The 27,559-nt window shown below is 40.2% G+C and overlaps 1 protein-coding gene across 1 annotated transcript in view; it reads right to left on the reverse strand.

Annotated features, from left to right (window-relative positions):
• Positions 1–11,239: 11,239 nt before the first annotated feature.
• The window catches only part of UBR1 (ubiquitin protein ligase E3 component n-recognin 1), a 103,931-nt gene continuing 87,611 nt past the window's right edge, over positions 11,240–27,559 (reverse strand). Inside the window, exons 33-48 of the mRNA XM_075193172.1 lie at positions 27,439–27,536; positions 27,077–27,167; positions 26,551–26,699; positions 26,395–26,450; positions 24,547–24,643; positions 23,508–23,575; positions 22,935–23,085; positions 21,566–21,653; positions 19,524–19,660; positions 17,244–17,352; positions 16,674–16,730; positions 16,408–16,485; positions 16,148–16,318; positions 15,430–15,531; positions 14,893–15,046; positions 11,240–13,396 (exon numbers count right to left, since the gene is read on the reverse strand). Coding sequence (XP_075049273.1) covers positions 14,905–15,046; positions 15,430–15,531; positions 16,148–16,318; positions 16,408–16,485; positions 16,674–16,730; positions 17,244–17,352; positions 19,524–19,660; positions 21,566–21,653; positions 22,935–23,085; positions 23,508–23,575; positions 24,547–24,643; positions 26,395–26,450; positions 26,551–26,699; positions 27,077–27,167; positions 27,439–27,536 — 1,594 coding nt within the window. The 3' untranslated portion in view covers positions 11,240–13,396; positions 14,893–14,904. The remainder of the gene's footprint in view (positions 13,397–14,892; positions 15,047–15,429; positions 15,532–16,147; positions 16,319–16,407; positions 16,486–16,673; positions 16,731–17,243; positions 17,353–19,523; positions 19,661–21,565; positions 21,654–22,934; positions 23,086–23,507; positions 23,576–24,546; positions 24,644–26,394; positions 26,451–26,550; positions 26,700–27,076; positions 27,168–27,438; positions 27,537–27,559) is intronic.

Below are 27,559 nucleotides of genomic sequence, written 5' to 3' on the forward strand. Positions count from 1 at the left end.
AAGTACCACACTGCCTGACCTACAAGCACATATAAGAGAAGATAAACCCATATATATATATATACACACACGAACATATTTTTCTAAATATGTTTTTTTCCCTCTTGTGCCTTAATCCCAAAGCCTATTAATGATTAATTAATTCACAGTATGGAAATGGCAGTGGGACCCAATTGTATGATTTACTAACCTAGATTAAAGCAATTTTTTAAATACAACTTTTTTATTTTGTTGAAACAACTTTGCGATATTCAGCAAAACAAATAACCTTTAAAACTGTACATAATGTCAGGGATTGTAGGACTCCGATGGCAGGAACAGTCCTTAGAAAATATGTACTGTACCTTTAAGTACAAAAGGTGAGTCTAGGGACTAAAGTAATAGCAGGCCCAGAGCTATAGAGGGTAATTGTCCTAAAGCCAGGGTCAGGAGCCAAAGAGGTAGGTGTCCAAAAACAATAATACATCCCCATAGAGCAGAAAATCCTGTTTAATGACTCTACCTTACCAGGCTGGGGTTTAGGGCAGTCACTGATGAGGTCTGGGAGGGGGGCGGGGGGACTGGTCAGATAGGTGTGGCTCTATTGAAAGACCATATTACATAACCTCTTAGTGTATAGATCATTATTGGAGGTGCACAAGATTCTGGACAGAGAGGATAAAACACAAACCACAGGGTGGTTAACATTTTTGAATATTTAGTACATTAATATCATCATCATCATCATCATCATCATGATGATGATACATTAATAGTAATTATACATTCAGAATGAAGGCATAGTCAAAAACATTAAGGATCCTGGTGTACAAAGCATATATAAAAGAAAGATTCACCAATCATACCAATTTGAGCCTAGATAAATAATCATAATAATCATTTGCTAGAAGTACTTTTACTTTTTGATTATCTGGTGAAAGATCTGCTTTTAATGTTTTTTTCAACCATAAGACAGCAGTAAAAGATAAATCAATGACTTGCAAATCATCTAATTGTCAATTTAGAAGAATTCATTAAAAATGGGCAGTTACACATAAATGAAGTACATTTTAGTCACAATTAGCAGCTTTATCCATAAATGATAGGAGTTGGAGTAGAGCTGTGTTGTTCCCGTTTTACAGTATGTAACAATGTCAAGCCAGACCTGTGAACCATTTAGTACTTTAAAAAGTCAAGCAAAAAGGGTTCTAGTGTTGGGGGAACATTATTTTAAACTGTCAGTTATACGACTCCAAATTACTTTATCAAAGTAAATACATTTTGAGTTATTAAAAATTTATTTTATTTCTCAAATTGTCCCGTGATCACACATTTTAACAACTTGAGAAAAAAATGATTTTTAGTAATTCAAAATGTATTTACTTTGTCAGTTATAAGACTAAGAATTTTTCACATTCCCTGGTAGATTATAAAACAGTGTAGAACAAAATACTAATGAGTAAAAACAATACATAAAAGTAACTTATAGGATATACAAATAAAACAAAATAAAGTAACATCTTTGATAATGCTGAAAGAGCAATAGAGAAAATAGGGAATCTGTCATGAGAAAAAAAGGCATAGCCCAGAAACAACAACAACCTGCTCATTTATCTGGCTTATTGTACCTCATTCCTGTCCTATAATCCGCACAACATTCCATGTGTTCAGGATTCACTAAGACACAACAACTAAAAGTGGTACTTACTGGTGGGTAAAGTAGGGGCAGGTAGATAACTAATCTATGTGACATTGTTAATGATGGCCAAATACACATACTTAGGATAAAACAAGACAATTTACAGTCAATCCCATAGTTGGGTAGTACTGTACTTCACTTCAGAAATACAAGTTGCTATTTTTTGATGCAGTAGAAAGCAGCAAAACCAAAACCTGGCTGATGTGCCATTTCCAAGCAAAATCCATGCCTGTTTCCTCATGAAGGCAATCTCTTGTCTGGCCCTACATTTGACAAGAACAATTGGAAAGTCACTGCAGAGAAAAGCTTCTTTCTTCCCACACGAAGGAGAAATAGGAAGTTCTACCAGAGCTCACAATAAAAAGTACAGCTGGAAAAAGGAACAAGTCCCCTCTTGCCAAAGAGGTCCTAGTGTTCAGATAAAAGAGAGGTCCCTATGAAGATTTGCAAGTTCAATGGAATATGCTAGGAGGATGACTAAAGTTTTCCAAGGCTGTTTGGGCTCAATCCACTGAAGACAGATGCAGTAACAAGTTCCAAAAAATGAATACTGCCCACCAATGGTACATGTCTTCAAGAACCTAGAGGGAGACCATTAAATGCTACTATTTCCAGGCAATCTTTGTCAACGCTTATCTCAATCTAACATTTACAAGATGGAGAGACTCAGGTCTATTACTTAAGAAATCAACCAGGTGACAACTTCTTCCAGTAGCCCCTATGTAGAGCAAAGGGCTTCCAAGAAGCACTTCCAGCCTCTTTACGTCTAACCAGAGTGACTGTCTAGACAAAATTGTCTTGAATATTTACCTACACATGACTTCACTAACCAATGGTTTCTGAGATCGATGGTCAGGGATAATACTATTACAATACTGGGCTTTTTACACTTCTAAAATTAACTTTAAAAGTTAACTTTCTGTAAAGTCAGAGGGAAAAAAAAATTCTACTATGGTGGCAACAGAGGCCTTCCTTTCCACATATAATAAGGATGACAGAAGACATTCTTCATTTTAAGTTGATGTTCCTTTCAGAATTTCTACATTAGGGACCATAGTACCACCAATGTCCCAGTGGGCTAGCCTTAACAGCTTGGCTGTTAAAAGGCAGATTAATAGCCAGTAGGGTCTCTCTATACATGTTGGGCAACAAACATCAAGCGGGTCTGTGGCTCCCAGTCTGCTGCTCTTGATCTGCCTCCTTCTCTGCTTGTTATAAAGCATAGAATAGGACTGAGTGGGAGCAGCTGGCTTCACTGTCATGTGACCTCCACTGCACATTACAGGGAGGTCACACACCACAAGCAATCATAGGAGGAGTTAGTGCAGTGTATTCTACACCATGTGCTAACCTCCCTACTTCCTCTGTGGACTCTTGTGGGGGGTCTGAGTGGGATCTAAGAGACCTGTGGGGAGTCTGGGTTTGGTGGCATGTGGGATGAGTAATGCTTTTTTTATTCTTGACATGAACAGTAATGTGCCACCGTCTTGGAGGCTAGAGGGCCCTTGAAGAATTGAAGTATTTCAGGTTGCCAATCACTGCTCTATACTTCACTAGCCACAAGAATGTCCTCTACTTCATGGTCTTGGAAAAATTTAAATTGAGTTAAAGGTTCAGCTTCCGCTCAGTGGGTTTCTCATCCCAAAATTAAATCTATAGTTTAATATCTTTAACCCAGCCTAGAGAAGAGTCTGACTGCTAGTTGATAGACATTTTCAATGTATTGAGAGCAGGTATCGTTTTCAGCTCAATTTAATTGCATTAAGAGATAAAGAGACACCTCCTATGTGACCCAGGAGGGCATTTCCCTGCTCTCCTGGACTGACCACTCGGGGGTGTTTCTCCTCCTCAACCTTCTCAAAACACCACCACAGCGCAGTAGGTGGCGTCTAGATGACTCCCTCCTGCTTAATCAGTCCACCCTCTTAGATCTTAAAACCGCAATCTCTAACTACTTTCTAGACAACTCTAACCCAAACATACCTCCTGGTATTATATGGGAGGCTCATAAAGCCACCATTCAAGGCCACCTGATTAGCCTGACTACGGCCTCCAAAAGAAGGGCCGCGGAGGAAGTGTCATCCCTAGAATGTAAAATTGCATCACTTCTCTCCCAATAAGAGACAAATCAAGACCCAACCATCATTACTCAAATTGATACAATGAAAGGCTAACTTAATACCCTCCTTTCCCGAAGGTCCGTTATCACTATGCAAAAACTCCAGCAGCGGTACTATGACAAAGCCAACAAGGCTGATTGAGTTCTCGCTCAGAAACTTGCAAGAAACTAGCCCAGAGTCATATAGACAAACTTCACCATACACCAACGGGGTGCCAGTCATACGACCTGACGGTGATAGTCCAGCAGTTCCGGGAATTTTACTTCTCTCTTTATAACCGCTCATCACCCCCCCCCCCCCCCCCCAATCAGTGGAGCCCCCTTGGTACCCACACTAGAGGAGTACCTCGCATCTACCCCTCTTCCCACAATCAATCAGTCACACCAATCATCCCTGAACTTGGACATTACACTTCCTGAGGTCCTGGCGGCCATAAAATCCCTTAAAGCCTCCTCAGCACCAGGCCCTGATGGTTTTACTCCACAATATTATAAAAAAATGTGCCGGGGATCTGGGACCTTATCTAACACAATTCTTTAACAAAATTTTGGAAGGGGCTGCTTTCGACTCTGCCACTACTAGAGATAATATCATTGTTATCCCGAAGCCGGGGAAGAACCCCTCTTTATGTTCTAGCTACAGGCCCATATCAGTACTTAACGTGGATCTAAAAATCTATGCAAAAATTCTGGCTTCTCCCTTCCCTTGGCAATCCTGACCAGGTGGGTTTTATTCCGGGGCGTCAAGCCCCGATAACACCAGAAGAATAATAGATTTAAACCACATGACAGTCTAATCCGAAGGCATCTATTCCCCCCCTCCTGGCTGAGTTGGAACTCTATGGTCATTTTTAGGCTATAAGATCAAGTCAGACATGACAGAAGTCCTGGGGGCAAATGTATCAAGCTGAGAGTTTTCCGGCGGGCTCCAGATTCTAACTATCATTTATTCATTGCCCTATACTGGCTCCCCTTCCCCTACACAATTCTTTTCAAATTCCTCACCACCACTTGCAAGGCTCTCTCCCGCTCTACTGCCCCTTATATCTCTAACCTCCTCTCCATTCACACTCCTGCCCGCTCCCTGCTCTCGGCCAATGACCGCTGCCTCTCCTCCACTCTGATCACCTCTTCCCATTCCAGAATCCAGGACTTTTCCCGTGCAGCCCCCCTTCACTGGAATGACCTCCCTCGCTCCATCCGCCTCTCTTCTACTCTGTGCTCCTTCAAACGTGCACTCAAAACTCACCTCTTTCTCAAAGCCTACCAACCATCCACTTAACCCCCATCTCCTCCGCTCATTCTCCCCTCTCTCCCATTCCCTTAACTGGCTCCTCTTGTGCCTGGTCTGTTTTACCCTCCCTTAGGATGTAAGCTCGCTTGAGCAGGGCCCTCTTCCCTCCTGTCTCCTTACCCGTTCTTCTGCTCCGTGTCTATTGCATCTGCCTGCCTGGAGTTTCTGAAGTATTGGTACTTTTTGTTTATTGTTCTGTACTGTTATACCCTGTATAGTCTACTGTTTGTACTATGTGCGGCGCTGCGGAAACCTTGTGGCGCCTAACAAATAAATGATAATAATAATTCAGTACATTCTACTTTTCAAACCCGCTGGAAAACTCTCAGCTTGATACATTTACCCCCTACACTTTTATGTTACCCGAGCGATAAGTCGCTGTTTGAGAGCTCTTTTCCATTTAACTGACGACTCCAAAAAAAAAATCAAATATCTTGGGGTATATTTCTCTAAACAGCACCACCAGCTTTTCCAATCTAATTTGCCACGAATTTTGGCCCAAATCAAAACGGACCTCGTCACATGGTCACAACTCTATATTTCTTTGATAGGTTGCATTAATGCTGTAAAAATGAATATTCTCCCCAGACTCCTTTACCTTTTTCAGACCCTTCTCATCCGCATCCCCCTTATGTTTTCAAGTTCCACCACTTCCAGATTCCATGTTTCCAGATTCATTTGGTAAGGCAAGTTTCCCCGGGTCCACGTCAAGCTTCTACAGAGACCCTCGCAGGGAGGGGGACTGGGAATCCCCGATTTTAGACGCTATTACCTCTCCGCCCACCTCCTCCATGTGTCTTTCGGTGTTGTTCGGCATCTTCTAGAGTCTATATTGAGGCGGAAGGTCTGGGAATGCTCTCTCCATCTACTCTCCTCTGGCTCCCACGGGCTCGCTGCCCAAAACGCTCCCAGCTTCACCTAGTCATTTCACACTCCCATGCAATTTGGGACTCATTCTCTCGAAAATACGGCCTCTCTTCCATCACCTCTCCAATTATACTAATATTTAATTCCCCAGAGTTCTCTCCGGGCCTCTCCCCATGGGGTTTCAGCCATGGCTTTTACGGGGAGTCCGTTTTCTAAATGACCTTACCTCCACGACAATTTTACAATATCCAATCTCGACTACACATCCCCTCAAAATACTGTTACCAATATCTGCATTCTGGCACTTTCATAACACAGTGAAAGCTCGCCTTTCCTCCCCATCACTTACTACCTTTGAAAATCTTTGTCTCCGTCATTCCTCTACAAAAGGTCTAATTTCTATGCTATGAACTAGCCTGGGAACGTGACCTTGGTGAAATTTTATTGAACAAAGAAGAATGGTCAGAGATTCACGAGAATACTGCCTCCAGTTTCATCTGCGTCAATATAAAAGAGAATGCTTACAAGGTATTGTACCGGTGGGTACTAGGTGCTCTCTCGGCTCCATAGAATGCTTCCTGACCGCTGTTGGCTGGGGTCAGGGTCGGACTGGCCCGCCGGGGGACCGGTCTATCCCCCGGTAGGCCCCGACCCTGATCGCTCCCCTCTTCGTTGGTGGGGGAGCGAGTAACTGAAGACCAAAAAAAAACAAAAAAAACCTTGCGTGTCTGCGGCGCTGGCTCCGTGCGCACTGAATGCCGGGCGTGACGTCATCACGCCCGACATTCAGTGAGGAGCGCCGCAGACAGAAGACAGAAGACAGAAGACAGAAGAGAATAAAGAATCAGATAGAAAAGGTAAGTGAGGGAATGGAAGAAAGAAGAGAGCATGAAGGCAGAGCATGAAGGCAGAGCGTGAAGGGGGAGCATGAAGGGGGAGCATGAAGGGGGAGCATGAAGGCAGAGTATGAAGGCAGAGTGGAGGGGGAGCATGATGGCAGAGTATGAAGGCAGAATGAAGGGGGAGCATGAAGGCAGAGCATGAAGACAGAGTGGAGGGGTAGCATGAAGGGGGAGCATGAAGGGGGAGCATGAAGGCAGAGTATGATGGCAGAGTGGAGGGGGAGCATGAAGGCAGAGCATGAAGGCAGAGTGGAGGGGGAGCATGATGGCAGAGCATGAAGGGGGAGCATGATGGGAGAGCATGATGGCAGAGTGAAGGGGGAGCATGATGGCAGAGTGGAGGGGGAGCATGATGGCAGAGCATGAAGGGGGAGCATGATGGGAGAGCATGAAGGCAGAGTGAAGGGGGAGCATGATGGCAGAGTGGAGGGGGAGCGTGAAGGGGGAGCATGAAGGGGGAGCATGATGGCAGAGTGGAGGGGGAGCATGATGGCAGAGTGGAGGGGGAGCATGAAGGCAGAGTGGAGGGGGAGCATGAAGGCAGAGTGGAGGGGGAGCATGAAGGCAGAGTGGAGGGGGAGCATGAAGGCAGAGTGGAGGGGGAGCATGAAGGCAGAGTGGAGGGGGAGCATGAAGGCAGAGTGGAGGGGGAGCATGATGGCAGAGTTAAGGGGGGCCAGGAGAAGGGGGAAACAAAAGCAGCATGACACAGGGTGATGAAGGGGGGGCAAAAACAGCATGGAGGGCGCAGTCTGATCATAAGGAGGCCCAGCATGGTGATTAAGGGGCACAGTAATGTGTGTGTGATGGCACAGCGGGCTTGTGGCAATGTAATGTGTGTGTGGTAGGTGGTAGCTAAATAATGGGTGCTATTTTCTTTGTAGGGTGAAGGTGGGACAATTTAATTTAAGATGGGGTGGTTTGGGGGCTTTTAATTAAATGTGAATATGAATTATTTAATGGCAGTGACGGTTGCGGGAAATAGGTATATTTATTATACGTATTATACATAAATGCGATTTATTGCAGGGGCTGTCTGGGGGGAGGGAAATAGGTTTATTAAATGGGAATACTATAACTTTAATGTTGTGGCTGGAGGAAGGCCTAAGTATTAATTGTTGGTCCTATTGATTTAATGCCAGGGCTGGTTGGAATCTTCTAAATGTACCCATTATTTTTTCCAAATAGGGCCCTCAACATTCCAAGATCCAGACAAGCAGCAACTAAAGAAACCAGCAGCTGCAGGTGGTAAAAGTGACAACAACAGGTAGGACAGTCTGTCAAAAATTCTGAGTCTAGTGCAGGCTTGGCTAACCTGTGGCACTCCAGGTGTTGTGAAACTACAAGTCTCAGCACACCCTTCCAGCAATAAGCTGCTATATATTGGCAAAGCATGCTGGGGCTTGTAGTTTCACAACACCTGGAGTGCCACAGGTTAGCCAAGCCTGGTCTAGTGGGACAATACCGATTTATGGTGACTGTTCTGCCCAATCTAAGGGGCAGGTCAGACTGTGTACTCTTTATACACACACTGCATTCTTTATATACTACACTATGGTGCTAGCTGTCCTTCGTGGGCTGACCACTCCCCCTCTAGCGTCTAGTCTCGCCTCTATGATGACTGGCCACACCCCCTCTGGTGGGCCCCTAGCATTGCAGTTCCCCGGTGGGCCCTTCATGCCCCAGTCCGACACTGGCTGGGGTGCTCCCACAAAGTACCTTCCTCCATACACGGTGGACCTGTCTGAAGCCGACACGATTTTGGGTCCATGTTAAACAACTGATCTAATTGGTATTCCAAGTCGAAGTGCCATTGGAGCCTAAATTCTTTCTTCTATCTCTGGGGGCACCCTCGGTGACTCGACACCAGAACAAGTTGGCCAGACATATTATCACGGCAGCTGCCTGCCAAATCGCAGTAGACTGGCGGCAGCAGACTTCCCCATGCCTTCAGATTATTATTAACAGAGTTTGGCAGATATAACGAATGGAATACTTGACGAGCATTAATAATAAATCATCTAAATCTTTCACCAAGGTCTGGGATCCATGGCTTTCGTTCTTTCAGACTCGTCTCCCTTCACCTGAGAATATATAATTTTTGGACCCCCTCCTCTCTAATTACTTTTTTCTTTCTATCCCTCTCTCTGTCCTTTTCTCTTATTCCTATTTCTTTCCCCCTTCTTGCTATTTATAATCCTTGGTCATCTTCAATGCTCTTAATACGATACCTTTGCATTGAGTTGTTAAGATGTTACGTTGGTCGTATTTTCTGGTTTCTAATTATTTATATTCAATTTTAATGCTGGTTGTATTTATATTTGACCTTCCAAAAATAAATCTTTTAAAAAAATAAATGAATAAATAGAGACATGCCAAGCTTATATAGTCTCAGTCATTAAGGAAACACTAAGTTCAAGCTTATGGCAAAATGTGGCCCCCCAAGTCTCAATAAATTCTATTTCGCAGCAATTATTCTGCCAGTGACCCTCCCTATCATTACAGCCTTGGTGTTTCTCTTTTTGGTGCCTACTCCCATGGGAAGGGTCCAGAGAAAGTGAAATTGTATATTATTCTTACAGTCTGTAAATGTGTGTATAAAAATACACACACACACACACACACACACACACACACACACACACACAAATAGCTATACATTGATTATTGCAAAGCAGCAAGTAAGAACTAGACAGTAAACATTATTAAAGTTTTTCATGTTTATTTTTCAGACAATCTGGACTTGAGGTACAATGGCCCAATCAAAATAAAACAGAAAACAATTCCTACTCCACCAAGGAGAGTGACTAAACATTTACTTTCCCTGACTAACAAATTGGCCAGCTAGCAACAACTAATCAATCATTTTTGTATCCCATATTATATCCACAGTATTACCTTTGGCACAGCTCAGCTCTGTGGAGTATCAGGACAGACATTGGCAATTCCTCTCAAACCTATGTCACAATGTTGAATAAGCTGGGAGTCAGTGACCTCTACTTAGCAGATTGGCTAATTAATTACACCCAAAACTGTTATAATGCATCATTTAACCCCACCTGTGGCATGCCCCAACTTTCTCCTAACAAACAGAATCCTTTACTGCACAATACATACATACAGAAATACACACAACTGGAAGACATCAATATTTTGAAGGTTAGTTTTTTTTAGAGACATGAAGGCTATTAGGAAAATACAAGTTGGCCAGGGATTAACATCTGTCATGAGACAGAAATAGACAGGCTCAAGTGGATGACTTAGCTGATTGGTCATTCCTACTTAATGCAATCAGAATTAAGTTAAGGCTGGGTATTTCATCGCTAAGGTAAACTGCATGGAAAATATCATAAGACTTTTTCATTTTAAATGCAAATCATGAGCATTTTTATGAAAAACTGGAGAATTATGCCTCAAAATGCTTCCGTTATCATGAAATAAGATTTTGGTGCTTTAAAAATTATCTATAAACCATAACAGTTATATGTTCCAGAAATGCCTACTCCTTAAAATTGTATTCACGGACATCATTGGGGCAAGTGAATTGGTACGTGGCATTTTCATGAATTCATTCCACAAAATGGTTCATGTGAAGGTGTTTGGTGTATTGTAAAGTCAGTGCAATATCACTAGGAGAGAAAGGAGATAGATTCAGCAGCATTGAACAAGATGAAACAGATATATTGCATCTGCTTGCAGCTTTGGACGAATTGTAGATATAATGATCTGGGCACTTACATGATGTCTGAAGAATAACAATGACGTTTTATGTGGGGATGACCGGTCTACGTTAAGATGTATACACAGAAAAACAAAATGTATTAATTTCTTCAAACATTATAATAACTGGCAGAGATCTCACAAAACTGTATGCTACTACCCTGTCATAATAATAAGGGACAGTTATGGCAACTGGTGCAAAGAAAATATATGTTATAACCCAAACCAACTAATCAAATGATTGCTTTTTCTTCATACTTGCCAACTCTCCCGGAATGTCCGGGAGACTCCTGCATTTCGCGTGAGTCTCACGGACTCTCGGGAGAGTGTGGCAATCTCCTGCATCTGCCCACTTCCTAGTGAAGTGGGCAGAATAGGTCCAAAACGCACTGGGAATTGTGGCATGTGGCCCCGCCCCTGCTGTAAAATGACGCGAGTTTAGGAGCCCCGTCCCCATCATGCTCACCTCCCCCGGCAGCTTCCCGGAAGCCAACTTTAGAAAGTTGGCAAGTATGTTTTACTTTATAATCGGCACAAGAAAAAAAAAAAACATTTACAGTTAGTCTGATAACCTACTATGGATTACAACGCCATTTGTGGAAATTTTGTGTCTTTTCAAATATACCCCCAGTGCATTTTACCAGAAAACAAACAAAAAGTTAGATTTTTGAGAATGTACTTTATTTCTTTAAACATACATATAAGGTACAGTATCTAAAAAAACCACAACAATGTCATACAAATAAAATGTACAATTTTTGAAAATGGCATAAACAATCTAAGGCCTATTTAGTAACATGGTGCAAACTGTTCAATGTTAATTTTAAAATAATGAAACCTTGGTTGCTATGGGTTACAGCATGTGTGTCATTTCGACCATATTTTATGAGCATGTTCAGAAGTTCCAGCAGAGAGCAATTATCAGTTGCAATCTCCTAAACAAACATTATCAAAATAAGTTCTAAGTAAAAATGTACCAGTGCTCACAGTGTCTAGTAATAAAGATTATCAAATATTAATATTACAAAAGATAATAGCATTAATCAGAAAGTAACAAGGATGGCAGTATGTGGCATACCAGCTGTTACTGAACTACATTTCCCAGCATGCATTGTCAGTATTAAGTTCAGTCGATTGCAGAAAGGCTGAGAATGCTGTAGGTCTATCAATAGTTAGGAGACTGCATGATACATACTAATAAACAGCTCAGTGTTTAACCTCACGTGGTAAGTATTGTAATGACAGTTATCAATGGAAACATTTTAGAGCGGATTTAGGTAACTCAGTTGTTCTACCAAAAGTTTCAGCAAGCTTTGTTAGCACTTGGCTACCTGAGCCTGCTGGAACTTGTAGTTAAACAGCTGGAGAGACCAAGGTTGAAAGCTTCTGACTTAGGCATCAATTATACTTCAAACTCAAACCCCACCCATAAGCTCTATACATCTTTGTAGTTAATGCATAGACAACTGCATTTGGATAGTAACAATCTGCAGTGACAAACCCTGAATCCTCTTATTTAAATCATTAACCTTTGATTATAAGTTTTATGTTGAGCATTATAATTTTTATGTCTGTGAAGGAGAAGTGGATAGAAAGGAATCAGCTGCATTTATGCACGTGGACAAGGTATATTAACTGAAAATGATCACTATATAATTATATTCAAGCTAGCTTACTCATTTTGTTGTCAGCAGTGTTCAATGTGAAATATTTGTCATAGTTGCCCACGTAATATATATGACTTATGGACAATGCATGAAGTGATTATAACTGCCACAACAGTGTGAAAACACTTCTGTCAGCTTCTAACAAAATAATTTACACATTACAAGATTAGCAACCATGTTCTTCAATACAATAAAGCTACAAACACATCCTGAGCCTCAGTTTATAGTGCCACAATCAGTGTCCAAATTGGTTGCACACAAAGTTGGTCAAACTGGACGAGATTTGGACATTTGCCCCTCAGGCTGAGTGCCCGGACCACTGCCAGCATCACTCATCCAATTGCTGATTGGATCATCAGACATAGTGGTTAGTTTCAGGCCACACACTTAACGACAGTCAGCCCAATATTGCAAAGATGTCAAAAGTGTATGTGGCCAGCAATCCTTAAAACACATGTGAAAGATAAACAAATATTTGTTTAATTCTCTTTTAAAGAGTACCTTTCACTTCACACGGTTATATATGGGCTAAACCAACCACTGAGGCATGAGGCATTTTAGAACTTATGCCTCAGTAATGTCAATATTTTCTAGTGAATTGTTAGGCTGAATTCTTAAGAACAGAGATTCAGCCCTTGAAATAACTTCTCCAACTGAGTGGCACGAAAGGTACGCTTTCATTACAAAACATTGTGCAAAACTGCCAACTTATACGAATGACCTTAAATGAAAAGTTACATTTTGCATCACAACGTGCGTTCACACACTTTGTTTGGATTCGTTTTTCTATTAGACAGATGGAAATATGCATATTGTAAAGGGATATTTATGTATTGATTCTCTGCTTTGTTTCGTTTTCCATAAATTGGTCAGAATTCCATTATAAAACCAATTAATTATTATTTTAGAAAAAGTGGAAATTATCCATGATAACAGGAAACCGCTTACAATTGGCAAAGTTGAACAGTTATAATCAGAACGGATGTAAACATATAAAAGACAGTTATAGAACGCAACATATCTCAGATTTCTTTATGTGGGTGTGGCAAATCAAGTATGAGTCATCTAGAACATATGTCGCTTAAAAAAAATATCCACATAGAGTGCAGTCATTAGGGTGTCAAGGAATAGATCATTCAACGCTTGCCCCTACAAAGGAAAGACACCCATTAAAATGTAATACAAATATGTGAATTTACAAAATAAAAAAATCAACAACACATACACAAATAAAACATGTGTCTGGTTTCAAACTGTACCTCTCCTGCAGTTTTAAAAGGAACATATTACAGAAAACGTCTGCTTTTACTAAAATCTGCTCATCTAAAATGCCTAGATCTTTTTTTTCTTTTCAATGGTTGCAAAGGGAAACATTTTTAAATATTAGGGAATGTGGTATATAGACTGAACGCCAGCTGTATTGTGCACCTGATGTCACTAAGTATTAACTTCCCAGGATAAATAACTCTTTGTGGCCAACACAATACAGTGCAAATTGCTTTGCCTGCCAGTTATACGCATATAACGACTGGAGAGCTATTCAATTCCGGGACCCGTGAGGGTCATCGTGACTGACAACAGGGCTGGGTTTTGCTAATTTTTGCTCTCAGAGAGTGAATAAATGATGAATAAATAAATAAAACTGTGACTGACCAATGTGTATGACGGCTCAGATTAATGCTGTCCTATCCTGGGCACAGTGATGGCCAATATTCTTATAATGTAAAGTGTATGTATGTATGGATATTATACAGAGAGTATATCACCTAATACTAAAAAATGTTGCTGGAAATTACTTCCTTTTGTGCAGGTTATTAAAATTAGAAAACGGAGAAAATACCACAGACTTCATTGAAAGTTAGGTGCAAACCCATCTGAAGAGCGCAAATTTTCACCAGGACAGGAGCATGTTGCGATGCACGAGGTGCAAATGCATTTTGTTTTTTGGATGCAGGGAAAATACTGCCTACTTTTGCATGTAGCATACACATGTTGGAGTCATGAGTTCGATTCCCGACCATGGCCTTATCTGTGTGGAGTTTGCATGTTCTCCCCGTGTTTGCGTGGGTTTCCTCCGGGTGCTCCGGCTTCCTCCCACACTCCAAAAACATACTGGTAGGTTAATTGGCTGCTATAAAAAAAAAAAATGAACCCTAGTCTCTCTCTCGGTCTGTGTATGTGTATGTTAGAGAATTTAGACTGTAAGCCCCAATGGGGCAGGGTCTGATGTGAATGAGTTCTCTGTACAGTGCTACGGAATTAGTGGCGCTATATAAATAACTGATGATGATTAACACTGCAATTTAGAGTTAAGCTACATCTGCCCACTCAAGTTAAATGAGCACCACCCTCTTCCCCCCAGCTGCAAAACTGCACTTTCTAGCCAAATTTACTCTTAATTCCAATAAGTGTAAGTAACTGCACATGTGTGATTGAGGGACTGTGTTGGTGGATGAAGTTTCGGGGCCATGTGTGTCTTCCAGCACATGTTTCATTAATGCTTCCACATTCACCATAACAACTCACTTATGTTTGCCAGAATTACACACATACCTTCTGAACTTTTACTCCAACAACTTGGTCACTTTTACTAGTATGTTGTAACAACAATCATGTGATTGGAAAAAAGCTCTACTCCTTCTTACCCGTTATGAACTTTAAAGCAGGCTCCAATTGAAGCCAAAAAATATTTGGCTTATTTCCAAGCTACGGGCAATTTCCTCAACGATGCAGTGCTGCTGCCACAGGAAGTGCAGCTTGCGGTATCGCTCGTGAGAGAGTCGCAGGGGGTTCCCTCGCCTGGAGATGTAATCACAAAAAATATAAATAATAATACATGGGATTACCCAATCTCTAATCCAACCAAAATTACAATTTGATTCAATAAGAAAATACATGTTTTAACATTCACACAAATATATATACAGCCGACTGTAAGTTATTGTATCATTATCAGATATTATAGGCTGCCCTTATTATTATATGTGCATACAAAACAAAACCTGCACTTAAGATCTTACACACCTTCAATAATTCTGCAATACACAGGAAATGCACTTTCCCATCAATCAATCCATTAAGACAGACTTGAAACAACTTTAAACATTTTAGGCTTAATAGTCTTTATAGTGATTTAAAATGAGAGCAGTGCGAAGGAAAAGAGGGTAGAAAATAAATCTTACTTTAGACCCGGGTCAGTCTCTCCATACTCATCCAAATAGGGAGCCGGGTACATGCAACCTCTAGTTTTCCCCTCAATGAGAACCACTTTACATTCTCTAATTCTGCAACAAAAATACAACATTTAATGTACTGCTTTAATAGTCTAACTAAACCAAAAGTCATCTATTGTACCTTACAATGAACACTGAAAAACAAAGAATACACCATTATATAAAAGCAGTATATACAGTCTTTGATCGCCTATCTACTATATAAATGCCTAGTGGCGTGTGTGGGAGAAAAAAAAAACCAAGCTGCAGCGCCACCTGCTGGGCAGAGTTATACACTGACCTATATATTTCTTGAAGGAGAAGTGACAGTTGGGAGTGGTTGGTGGTTGCCGGGGGTGACAGTGGGGAGTTTTTAACACCTTAAGTAGTTTGATGAAGGATGTGGCAATGAAGGATGAGGTGATGACATGTGGACAAAACCACGTTAAAAAAGGCTGCTTGCGTCGGGAAGTAACGCTCTTCCCCTGAGGAGGCCTGGGCTAGGCCCAAATGCATGACAAGAACCTTCTTAACACCTTAAGTAGCTTGATTTGACTAGAATGCATGAGTATCATGCACGGGTTAACTTGTACAGAACAAATATGGAATAAGTGAGCAGCCTTACATGTAGACTGCTAATACAAAGATAGAACACAGCAGTTATGTTTGACATGGTGAAATGACTTACTTAAGGAATATACAGATTCCAGCTCCACATTGCAGCGCATGTGCGGTACAAGCCCCGAGCTCCTCCCCATTCACCACCTCCTGACAGCAGGTGTTCTCAGAGCACAGGATGGCTCCACACAGCAGACACAGCATAGGGTGTTTCCTTTCAGCATCCTGAGACTTTGGACACCTAAACACACCACCATGTGTAAAAACAGGTACTGTAAACTGCAGCTCAGTAGAAGAACATGCATTATAAAATTGGAGGGAGAACCTCACCTGAAATGGGAGGCTTGATTAAGTAGGACACTGTAGTCCTCAGGCAGCTCTGTTAAGGTGTTGCGTTTTCTTGGGTACCTACAACCAGATGTATGATGGCCTATGTCATTAGATACTCTGTTAGTGATACTACATGGTGCTCTGTACCACTATACACTCTGAATGGTTCTCTGCTGACTTCTTCATTTAATTTATTGACAGAAAGTCTGTTATGCATTGAAAAATGTTCTGCAACCTAACTGAAATTGACCTAGAATTAGTCTAACCTGATTGCTGTTGTTTTACCAGTGAGGACGCTCATAACAGCTGGATCGGAGCCCCACCTAGGGAATAGACAGAGAGAGAATTGTGACTGTAGACTCCTAAATTATCCAGACTAAACCTGCTCAGCCAATTTTATAGATCATGCTAAGTGTGATAAAGCATTACATCAGGTGGTGTATTAAGATTAGACCTAATTCACACACTGTCTGCATTGCAGGATATGAACATTCCAATAAAATAGAAACTAATAGAAATCATGGGGCCACTATATATCAGTTACAGAAATACTCATCAAGGTGTACTCTTTCTGGAACTTTATCAAATTAATTTGTCCCATCAACGATGTAACAAAACCACATATAATTGCTATACTTAATGTAGTTTCAAGTTACTTTAAAACAGCCATCTGAAACATTAGTAAAATCTCAAAAATTCTAAACTGAATTCACTGCATTGTCTGTGTTAACATTTTGGAGTGTACTGTTCAAGCTTTGGAAGCAGCATATTAACTATCTTGGCGATGTTGCACTGGTGATTTAAGTATGACTACAGGTCTACAACAAATATTGTACCTCTGAATAAGTGGTTTCATAGTGTCCCAGTACTCTTGAAAAAGGAGAAACAAATTGGCAGGTAAGCAGAGGTAGCTGCACAGAGCTTCAAGCTGATCTTCTGGGTTTACTGTGAAAGAAAAATTGTGAAGTAAACTTCAGTAAATATAAATAACTGTTCCGTACAGATTAACTAAACAAACATGACCATACGGTGATAGGAAAACTACAGCTGAAATATCCAGAATTCAGGAAACGTACAGCATGCACACCGCAAGAGGCCTTCATTTCGTACTAGTGACCCTAGATGCTCCTCCTGGCACATGTACACTCCACTTTAGGGAGGCACCTTTGCAAACTAAAAATGTGCCTACAGTAGTTTTCGTGGAGGCGAAGTTCCCGTTTGGTAAGAACTATAGATTGTAAGCTCCAAACTGATGTAAATAATTAGACATTCTCTGTAAAGTGTTGTGTAATATGTAGACATTATATAAATAAGAGCAACTGGAAGGTGCAACATGTGTTTCTGATCTCTGCCAGCTCAGAGTTTGTGCAGACATGGTTCTCTGTACCACTATACACTACTATCTTACTAAACATGGTGCTCTGTACCACTATACACTACTATCTTACTATACATGGTGCTCTGTACCACTATACACTACTATCTTAATATACATGGTTCTCTGTACCACTATACACTACTATCTTACTATACATGGTTCTCTGTACCACTATATACTGCTATCTTACTATACATGGTTCTCTGTACCACTATACACTACTATCTTACTATACATTGTTCTCTGTACCACTATACACTACTATATTACTATACATGGTTCTCTGTACCACTAAATACTACTATCTTACTATACATGGTTCTCTGTACCACTATACACTACTATCTTACTATACATGGTGCTCTGTACCACTATAAACTACTATCTTACTATACATGGTGCTCTGTACCACTATACACTACTATCTTACTATACATGGTGCTCTGTACCACTATACACTACTATCTTACTATACATGGTGCTCTGTACCACTATACACTACTATCTTACTATACATGGTGCTCTGTACCACTATACACTACTATCTTACTATACATGGTGCTCTGTACCACTATACACTACTATCTTACTATACATGGTGCTCTGTACCACCATACACTACTATCTTACTATACATGGTGCTCTGTACCACTATACACCACTTTCTCACTATACACGGTGCTCTGTACCACTATACACTACTATCTTACTACACATGGTGCTCTGTACTACTATACACTACTATCTTACTATACATGGTGCTCTGTACCACTATACACTACTATCTTACTATACATGGTGCTCTGTACCACTATACACTACTATCTTACTATACATGGTGCTCTGTACCACTATACACTACTATCTTACTATACATGGTGCTCTGTACCACTATACACTACTATCTTACTATACATGGTGCTCTGTACCACCATACACTACTATCTTACTATACATGGTGCTCTGTACCACTATACACTACTATCTTACTATACATGGTGCTCTGTACCACTATACACTACTATCTTACTATACATGGTGCTCTGTACCACTATACACTACTATCTTACTATACATGGTGCTCTGTACCACTATACACTACTATCTTACTATACATGGTGCTCTGTACCACTATACACTACTATCTTACTATACATGGTGCTCTGTACCACCATACACTACTATCTTACTATACATGGTGCTCTGTACCACCATACACTACTATCTTACTATACATGGTGCTCTGTACCACTATACACTACTATCTTACTATACATGGTGCTCTGTACCACTATACACTACTATCTTACTATACATGGTGCTCTGTACCACTATACACTACTATCTTACTATTCATGGTGCTCTGTACCACTATACACTATTATCTTACTATACATGGTGCTCTGTACCACTATACACTGCTTTCTTACTAACTGCTTTCTTACTATACATGGTGCTCAGTACCACTATACACTGCTTTCTTACTAACTGCTTTCTTACTATACATGGTGCTCAGTACCACTATACACTACTATCTTACTATTCATGGTGCTCTGTACCACTATACACTACTATCTTACTATACCTGATGCTCTGTACCACCATACACGGCTTTCTTACTACACATGGTGCTCTGTACCACTATACACCACTTTCTTACTTTACTGAAGATGGTTAAATCCATTTACTTTGGCAAAATTCTAGGCACTGTTTGTGTGAGCACATCAGACAAGGTTACCTAATGACGTCAGCTCGTCTGGCAGTGTCACTCCCAGCAAGTGATAGAAGAAGAGGGCAGCACAACGCAGGTAAGGGGCGATTCCTCTCTTCACACAGTCCCAAACATACCAGCCTGGAAGATCGGCTGCTAAGCAGCTGCAACAATTAGGTAACAATATTTAAATAGATGGTTTAATATGTAAAGCAGTATCTAATTAGCACTATATTTGCAAACAAGTTAAATGTAAATATACAAATCATATATATGAAATAACTAGTCAATGTGTGTACCACTCCCACATGCATGTAATTCCACCTCATTGATTGTAATACCTTTATCCTGGGAAATTTAAAGATGCATTAATGGAATTCTGCAGCACCTGAACAGTGTTGAGGTAGACTTGCCACCAGAAATTTATATCTTTCCTCTTTATGTCCTGTTCTGCTCAAGTAGCAAATCCACCCAATCTAACTCAATAGATCAAAATAAAATGCTCCGATTCAGTTCTATTAAATCATACTGGATAAATTGAGCCCCCTCCAATGTGTGTTTGAACTACAGAGGAAACCTTTAGTTTGCTAGATAAAAAGGGGAGTGGTTTCCAAAACTGTACCCTTTCTCATACATTGTTACAGAAATAGTATTTATTGTTATATACTCTCTGAGGTTCAGAGCTTGTCCCTAACATCAGTGTTATTCCATGCAAATCTCAGCGTGGAGAAAGAACTTCAAAGTCATTCAGTTAGTACAAAAATACACTGCAGCTTTGCAGAGAGGATTGAAATGTTGATTACCAGAGGCCATAAAAGTTCAACCATTCTTCATCATCATCACCATTATTTATATAGCGCCACTAATTCCACAGCGCTTTACAGAGAACTCATTCACATCAGTCCCTGCCCCATTGGAGCTTGCAGTCTAAATTCCCTAACAAGCACACACACACACGGGTCAATTTGACAACAGACAATTAACCTACCAGTATGTTTTTGGAGTGTGGGAGGATCCCGGAGCACCCGGAGGAAACCCACGCAAACACGGGGAGAACAACCCTTATTTAATGTTTTGACAATCTACTTTAAAGTGGGAATTACAGTGTCACTTAAATTGAAAAGAAGAAACACAGAGCACAGCTGCATATGTTCAGTGTTTTATCTAAAGGGTGGACAATTCATTCAATACACTTCTATCATTACAAGCAGTATGTACCATCTTTTATACTGTACAAAAAGGAATTCAGCTTCTACTGGATTATAGCCCCCAGCAAGGTTTGTTGGCTAAAGTGTCCCACACAATGTAATAATTAGGGGCTACATTTTTTCCCCAGTGATTAATCTGCAGAATGCGTCCTCTTTTTTTATATGTGATACTTGAGTGCAAATCACTTTAAGCTGGAAAACTGTAGACCTGCTGCAGGCACGATTCCTGGAGCAGTATTGGTTACCATTGTATTTACTGGGATTTTAGCACAACAGAATTTAGTTCTTTTCCATATACTGCAGATGGAAACTGATTGGTCTCGAAGAATCAGCCACTTTCTCAGTCGCATCTCAAATGGTAAATAAAGGAACCCATAAAATACTGAGCAACAATGCACTCACTGTATATTGTTACTACACCTTGATCGTGTATCTAACCTTCAGCTTGATCCTTGATAACATTCAGATTCCTGGAACCTCTGACTTGGGACTCTCGGAAAAGGGGCCCACAAGTGTCCTTTGATACTAGCTAATGTTAACCCCTATTATCACTGGGACATGCTTGTGGGCACTGATCAGAAAATGCCTTATACCAGGGGTGCTAAACTCCAGCCCTTAAGTACTAGCAACAGGTCATATTATCAGGATTCCTTTAATCATGCACAGGTGCGTTAATCTATTTTGTTGGGTCAGTAATCATCCCACTTATTTCCAAAGATAGAAATCCAGAAAAAATGACCTGTTGGTGGGACAAGGGGAATGCAGATGAGCACCTCTGCCTTATATTATGGGATGCTCATCCTCACCATACATAAATACTCAGAAAACACAAGTCACAACGCCTAGTATTGATGTACCCACCCATTGGTAAGCTCTGAAAGGTTCTGGCACAGAATGGCTGCATTACGAGCTTCTTCACAGTCATTTGGTACCGCAGAAGGCACAGGGTCTGCCAAAAGATTGATAAAAACTCATTATAAAAAGAGGTGACCACGTGCTTGATATCTGTAAAACACATCTATTCCTAGTATATATGTATAATTAGCTGTGAATATCCTTATCTTCCTTTTCGGTCATCTGAATCTGCAGAAACAATACCTTTAACACCAGTCATGTGCCTGTATGACAGTGTGCTGCAGGCTCTGTTACATAGGGACAGAGTCTTTCTCCCCTTCTCTAACTGCCCTGGAAGTTGCAGTAACGTGATTTCCTATTTACTGACCAGCTATCTGTTCATCTCCCCGAGCAGCCATAATCCGTGTGAGTATGTTAATGTCACTGCCAGTGTCAGTCTGTCTGTGTCAGCATTAATGTCAGTCTATGTTTGGGTCAGTTTTTGTATATAGGTTTCAGTGAGTGAACATTTTTAATGTGTATATTATTAGGAATAATAGACTCACTACTGTGAAATATCAGGATATGAGAAGACACCTTCGGCGTTCCATGCACTTTAAGAACGCTCTCAGCCTAGGGTCTTATTCTTTTATATGGTCACAAAAAGCCTCTGTGACTTATCCTTATATTTCACAGTAGCCCGTTATCTTGATGATATAATATTCTTATTTACAGTAGGGACATATTATATCATTATTATTCAGAAAATATTCTTTATTGCTTGGGAATAAATATCTGTCATTGCTAAGCACTCCTCAAAAGATAGCAACCAATTCTACAAAATCTCTCATTCAGCTGCAAATTTCTATCCTGACCTCAGAGAGGGGTGAACTGCTGCTGAAGATTCAAGAATAATGGTGTTTAATGTGATGTCAGGATGGAAATAGCAAATGGGGACAGTGAGCAAATATCACAACAACATAATAGTACGTAGTCTTTTTCTTATTCCACTATTCCAATTAGTGCACAAAGATCAATTGAGTGTGCAGTATCCACAAAGAGAGCAGAACAGTGTCTAAATGGTAGCATATTATATAATATAATACTACTAGTACAAATTCCCCAGTTGTATCCCCAGCACCACGTCCTCATGAACCACAGTAGTTCATCTACTTAAAGCAGACAAAGAGACTTCTTTAGCGGCATGGTGCAATAAGTAGTGATGTACTGTAGCCCATAGTAGCCAATCACAGCATAGCTTTAAGCTGATTTGTGTAGACAGATAAAATTGAGGTTACTATTGGTTACAGCACATGACTGCACTTTGCACCATGTTATTACCACATTTTCAATATGATCAGAGTTAGCCATATGTTGCTGGGCCATTTCTTTATACCTGTGGCTGACGTGAAGATGATTTGCAGAATGTGAGCCATAGTGATCAGGCGGAAGAGGTAGAGATGGTTGTATGCAGAAATTAGGGGTGAAGGGTGGAGGCACACACCTTCTTCCCAGTATAAAGATGGGAATGCCAAAACTGACCCCACCTAGGACAAAAGAAAGATGTGAGGAGCAGAAACAACACATTCGACAATCTGCCAAGTGATTGAACGTTGATATGGTAACTTACAGGGTTTGGCTTCACCAAGAGAGCACATATATACTCAAAAGGGGGAAAACAGTTTTCGTTTACACCAACCCGTTTAATAAAGGTTTTACACATGGGAGAAACTGTCTCATTTTACGGCTGGATGTGTGACTTGTAGGTCAGAGGTAACATGCCTTGTGCTATCTAAGACTAGGCTACAGCCCCAAAAGCGATTTACTGCACATATTTTAAGATGTCGTCAGAGACTGACTTATTTAAAACTCACGGCACGTGATGAAACTCGTGGGTGATACTTTCTGTATAATTAAACATGGTTTCATTAAATGCAAATTTGATTCATAAAAGAACAGAACAGTTTACCAGTAGATGGAACATATCAACAGACAGGAAGGATGGAGTTTCCTCAAGCTTCATGTTTGGCAGGAACACTGTGAACACAAGTACAAAAAACTGTTTAACATGCTTCTCTTTAGTCAGAGTTAGAAACTGGTCCTGTGTTTATTGTCCCTTTTTTCCAGGGATGGTCAAACAGCTCAGTCAGTCAGTGGGGAGACATTGCAGAACTAGAGGGCAGGAGTTCTCCTAAACTGGGATTGGGTTCCTTGGACCCCTCACAGTTCTGCTTGGTGGAGAGAGGGGGGGATGTCGGGTACAAATTACACTTTAGCGGTTACCCTTTCAATTATTTTCTCAGTTTTCTTACTATCTGCTAACATTTTTAAGAATTGTTGCTGACACTCAATAAGCACAAATGCAGTGTTTAAATGAAACATCTGAGAGCACTGAATATAACCTGCTTCCTCTGTTTAGAAACAAATAGCGGAGCCCCCAGTTATCTGAAGTTAGAAATCGATACGGCTGGAGGACTCAATTAATCCTTAATCTGCCACACTGTAGGTTTATGATGACCAAATAGGCTTTCCTACATGCAGGCCAGAGTAGGAACAACATATGTGCTTAAAGACAAGAGTGTGGCAACAATGTAAAGTTAAATTTTTAAATTTTAAAGTTTTCAAATGATTGCGACTTTGAATTTAAAAGGAGTCCTGTCGCTATGCAATATAATTTTATCATTCAAAAGTACAAACAATACCCGCTGACTATATATACACCATAACTTTGCAAAGTGCATTTCATGTTTCTTTGTAGTTGTATGTGACTTTATCTCTTTTGCCAAACATGTTTTTGATGGACCCTTTTAGTTCACGTCTTACCCTTTTCTATCTCATATATCCTCTTTGTACTTTTAGTTAATTTACTAATAAACTAAGTCATTTATATCAGTAAATTGTTTTGTCCGTCTATGTTCATTTCACAAAAATTATAAACTTAACACACAAGGATTGAAAAATACATGAACGTTAGTGAAACAATCAGCTGTATCACACAATCTCTATACCTGCTAGTAACTGCGCCAGATGACTTTGTATCATAGTTTGAGGACATGTGACTCTTTGAGCTTCAGCAAATTTCACCAAGGCTTTGAGATTGGCGTGCTAAGAGAGGCACAGAGGTTATAGAGGAATGTAACTGGAAAACAATAAACCTTACAAAAAGTGCTATTCATATTATTTAAATATATAAGTGCAAAGGCTTTCAGAACTTAATATTGCTGAAATTATATTTATCCTGTGACGAGAATAGACAAACAACTGGTTTTGTTTGTGTCACTGCAGAATAAATTCTAATTCGAAGGTTAATGTCACGTTTAATTAATCTTTATTAGTGGTTCTACACCTTCCCACATATATATATATCCCTTTAGTGACAGTCCCATTAGGACCCTCAAAATTACTGGAATGCAGGTGTGGGTCTCGTAGCGTTAACAGCTGGGAGTGAAGAAAAGTGTTAGTTCTGGGAGACAGAAGCAGTTATGTAAAATATGTACCAAATGTAGCTCCTGAAGAGATCCGCTGCATTTCTTTGCCTTTTCAGGAGTCACGTTCATTATTTACATATCAAGGGAAGGGGTGTGAATCTCCTGCCCAGTTATCACTGTAAGCACTAACAGAGGTCTCCCTTCCTTCCTGACCACAATGACAGTGAGGTGCTGTAACCATCCAGCAATGCAGCTAGCCGAGTGGGGACACCAGAGAAGGTGTATATGGGTGAAGGTGTACCTAGTTAGTAGCAACTCCATAATTAAGTTTTTGAAATTCTTGTGCCAAAGTGCTACTTTTTAATTCACATGTTAGTTGCAAATGTTTAACTTACGTCATGGCTTCCTATATGGCTAATATTCCATATGGGATCAAAAATATTTCAGGAACAGTTTGGCTGTAATCAGATGTGGCAGCTACTGGGGATAAAATGAACGTATATATATATATATATATATATATATATATATATATATTTTCAAAAGTAGAGAGGGCACTCACCATTTAAAACAAATAGATTATTGTTTATTTTCAGTCCATTTCCTTCACATTGTAGACTACAATGTAAAGGAAATGGACTGAAAATAAACAATAATCTATTTGTTTTCCATGACGAGTGCCCTCTCTACTTTTTGAATATGTACTGGCTACTATGAAAATGGGAGCTATTGTGGAGCACCCCAAAGGAGGATTTACGTATTTTTTGGGGACAGGCCAAAAATTGATGCGTATAACTTCAATGATGGAGCGAAGGTTTTAGTGGTGGTCTTCAAATCAAAAAAAATATATATACCGGTAGGATAAAAAAAAAGAGACCCTCTAAAGGGACAGGAGCTGATTGATTAATGAACAAATCAATATTCTTTGAAAAGTGCTGCATACTATGGTGCCACTATACAAATAAACAATAATAAATAATTATGTGTTGCATTCATACAGTGGAGACAGCAATTGTATCACTTGGAAACCACAATATTGAGAATTCAGCCTATCAAAACATTAATGAGAATGCTCTGAGGCACATGTCACTGGTTCATAGTGAATTTATAGGCTGCAGTCTGATGAATATTAGTGCAGCCATAGAATGGCTTCCCCCATTAGTAGCTGACAGCTGCACTCTACAAATGATTGAGTCCAGTCATCTCTAGTTTCATCCTGGTTAGAAGGTTTTCTAGTTTGCTCTTACTGAGTTGGCTGGTTGCAGGCCGAATAAAGAGGTCATAATGTAAGTCAGAGTAGTATAAGCCAAGGTAGAAAAGCTTCTTAAACATTGATGCTCTTAGATAATGCTCTTAAAAGACAGGAACCATTGAGAAGCTGCCGTCTAATGTTTACTCATTTAACCCCGTCCTCTTGCTCACCCTTACCTGACGATTCTGCAGAGAACCAAACAAAGGTTTGTCTTCATCCTGTAGTAAACTTTCTGAAACAAAACAACTTCCATTATTAACATGACACAATCACTATTTAATTGTGTGTGTTCACTGCAATTGAATGAACAGATATCTGTCAATCATCCTTACCGATGGACTGGATTGTAAATGCGCAAGTATTCCAGGTCATCATAGGCAGACGTGCGTCACTTTCATTGGGAGGAACATTCAGGCCTACACGGTACACAGTGGTAGCAAAGTGGACCAGTATTTCTTTTGTGCTTGCAGAATAAATTGCGCTGAAAACATGTAGATAAAGCCGTGAGGAGTAAATCCTTGTCTATCTTCTACAGTAAAGATCAACAAAACTATAAACTCATATTACTTTACATAAAAGATGTCACAAATATATATGCACAAAAATGTTAAAGGCTTATCAGAACTAAAGATATCTCAGATAATGCTGTAATTAATATGAGGTATGTTTACCAATTCAGTCCTTTAAACTAACCACACACATCTGGAGGACCAATTCACCCACAATTACAAGCTGTGGATGACCAAACTGTCTTTCATTGGATAAAATGGAGAATCTACTTGATCAGTGATCTTCATTGGTGTATGTGTGGGGTCATCTGCTAACTGGAAAACAATAGTAGATTTTTGAAACACTTACGGCGGCTGTACCCCAAAGCTCAGGATGGAACGGAATTCGTGACTGGGATTACCGCCACCTTTAAGGAATTTAGGTGATACGGACTTCTCCCCTATCAGGAAATAAAGACGGATGATTGTCAACATTCAGAAATGTGTACAGACTAAAAATAATTCTACACCTAATCTTAATCAAGTAAAATATTGCTAAATATATAGGCATATATGTCACCTGTCTGTGGTTGTGAGAGACATGGGCATACTCTTACAGCATAAGAGTGACATCAATGTATTCAGGGGACAGCTAATTCACCTGTACATACCGTGATACCGTGAATTACAGATCATTCTCTAAATTACTTAATGATATAAGGAAACAGAAACCTTTTGAAATTTTCAAATTGTAACCCGATATCCTGGTCGCCACAACATCCAACCAGCATGGAAGCGACAGTACTTGCCCCAACACTTCAGCATCAGCACTGCAGATAAGATAAATATGTTA

The sequence above is a fragment of the Mixophyes fleayi genome, chromosome 12 (genome assembly GCF_038048845.1).
Source record: "Mixophyes fleayi isolate aMixFle1 chromosome 12, aMixFle1.hap1, whole genome shotgun sequence".
Taxonomy (NCBI): domain Eukaryota; kingdom Metazoa; phylum Chordata; class Amphibia; order Anura; family Limnodynastidae; genus Mixophyes; species Mixophyes fleayi.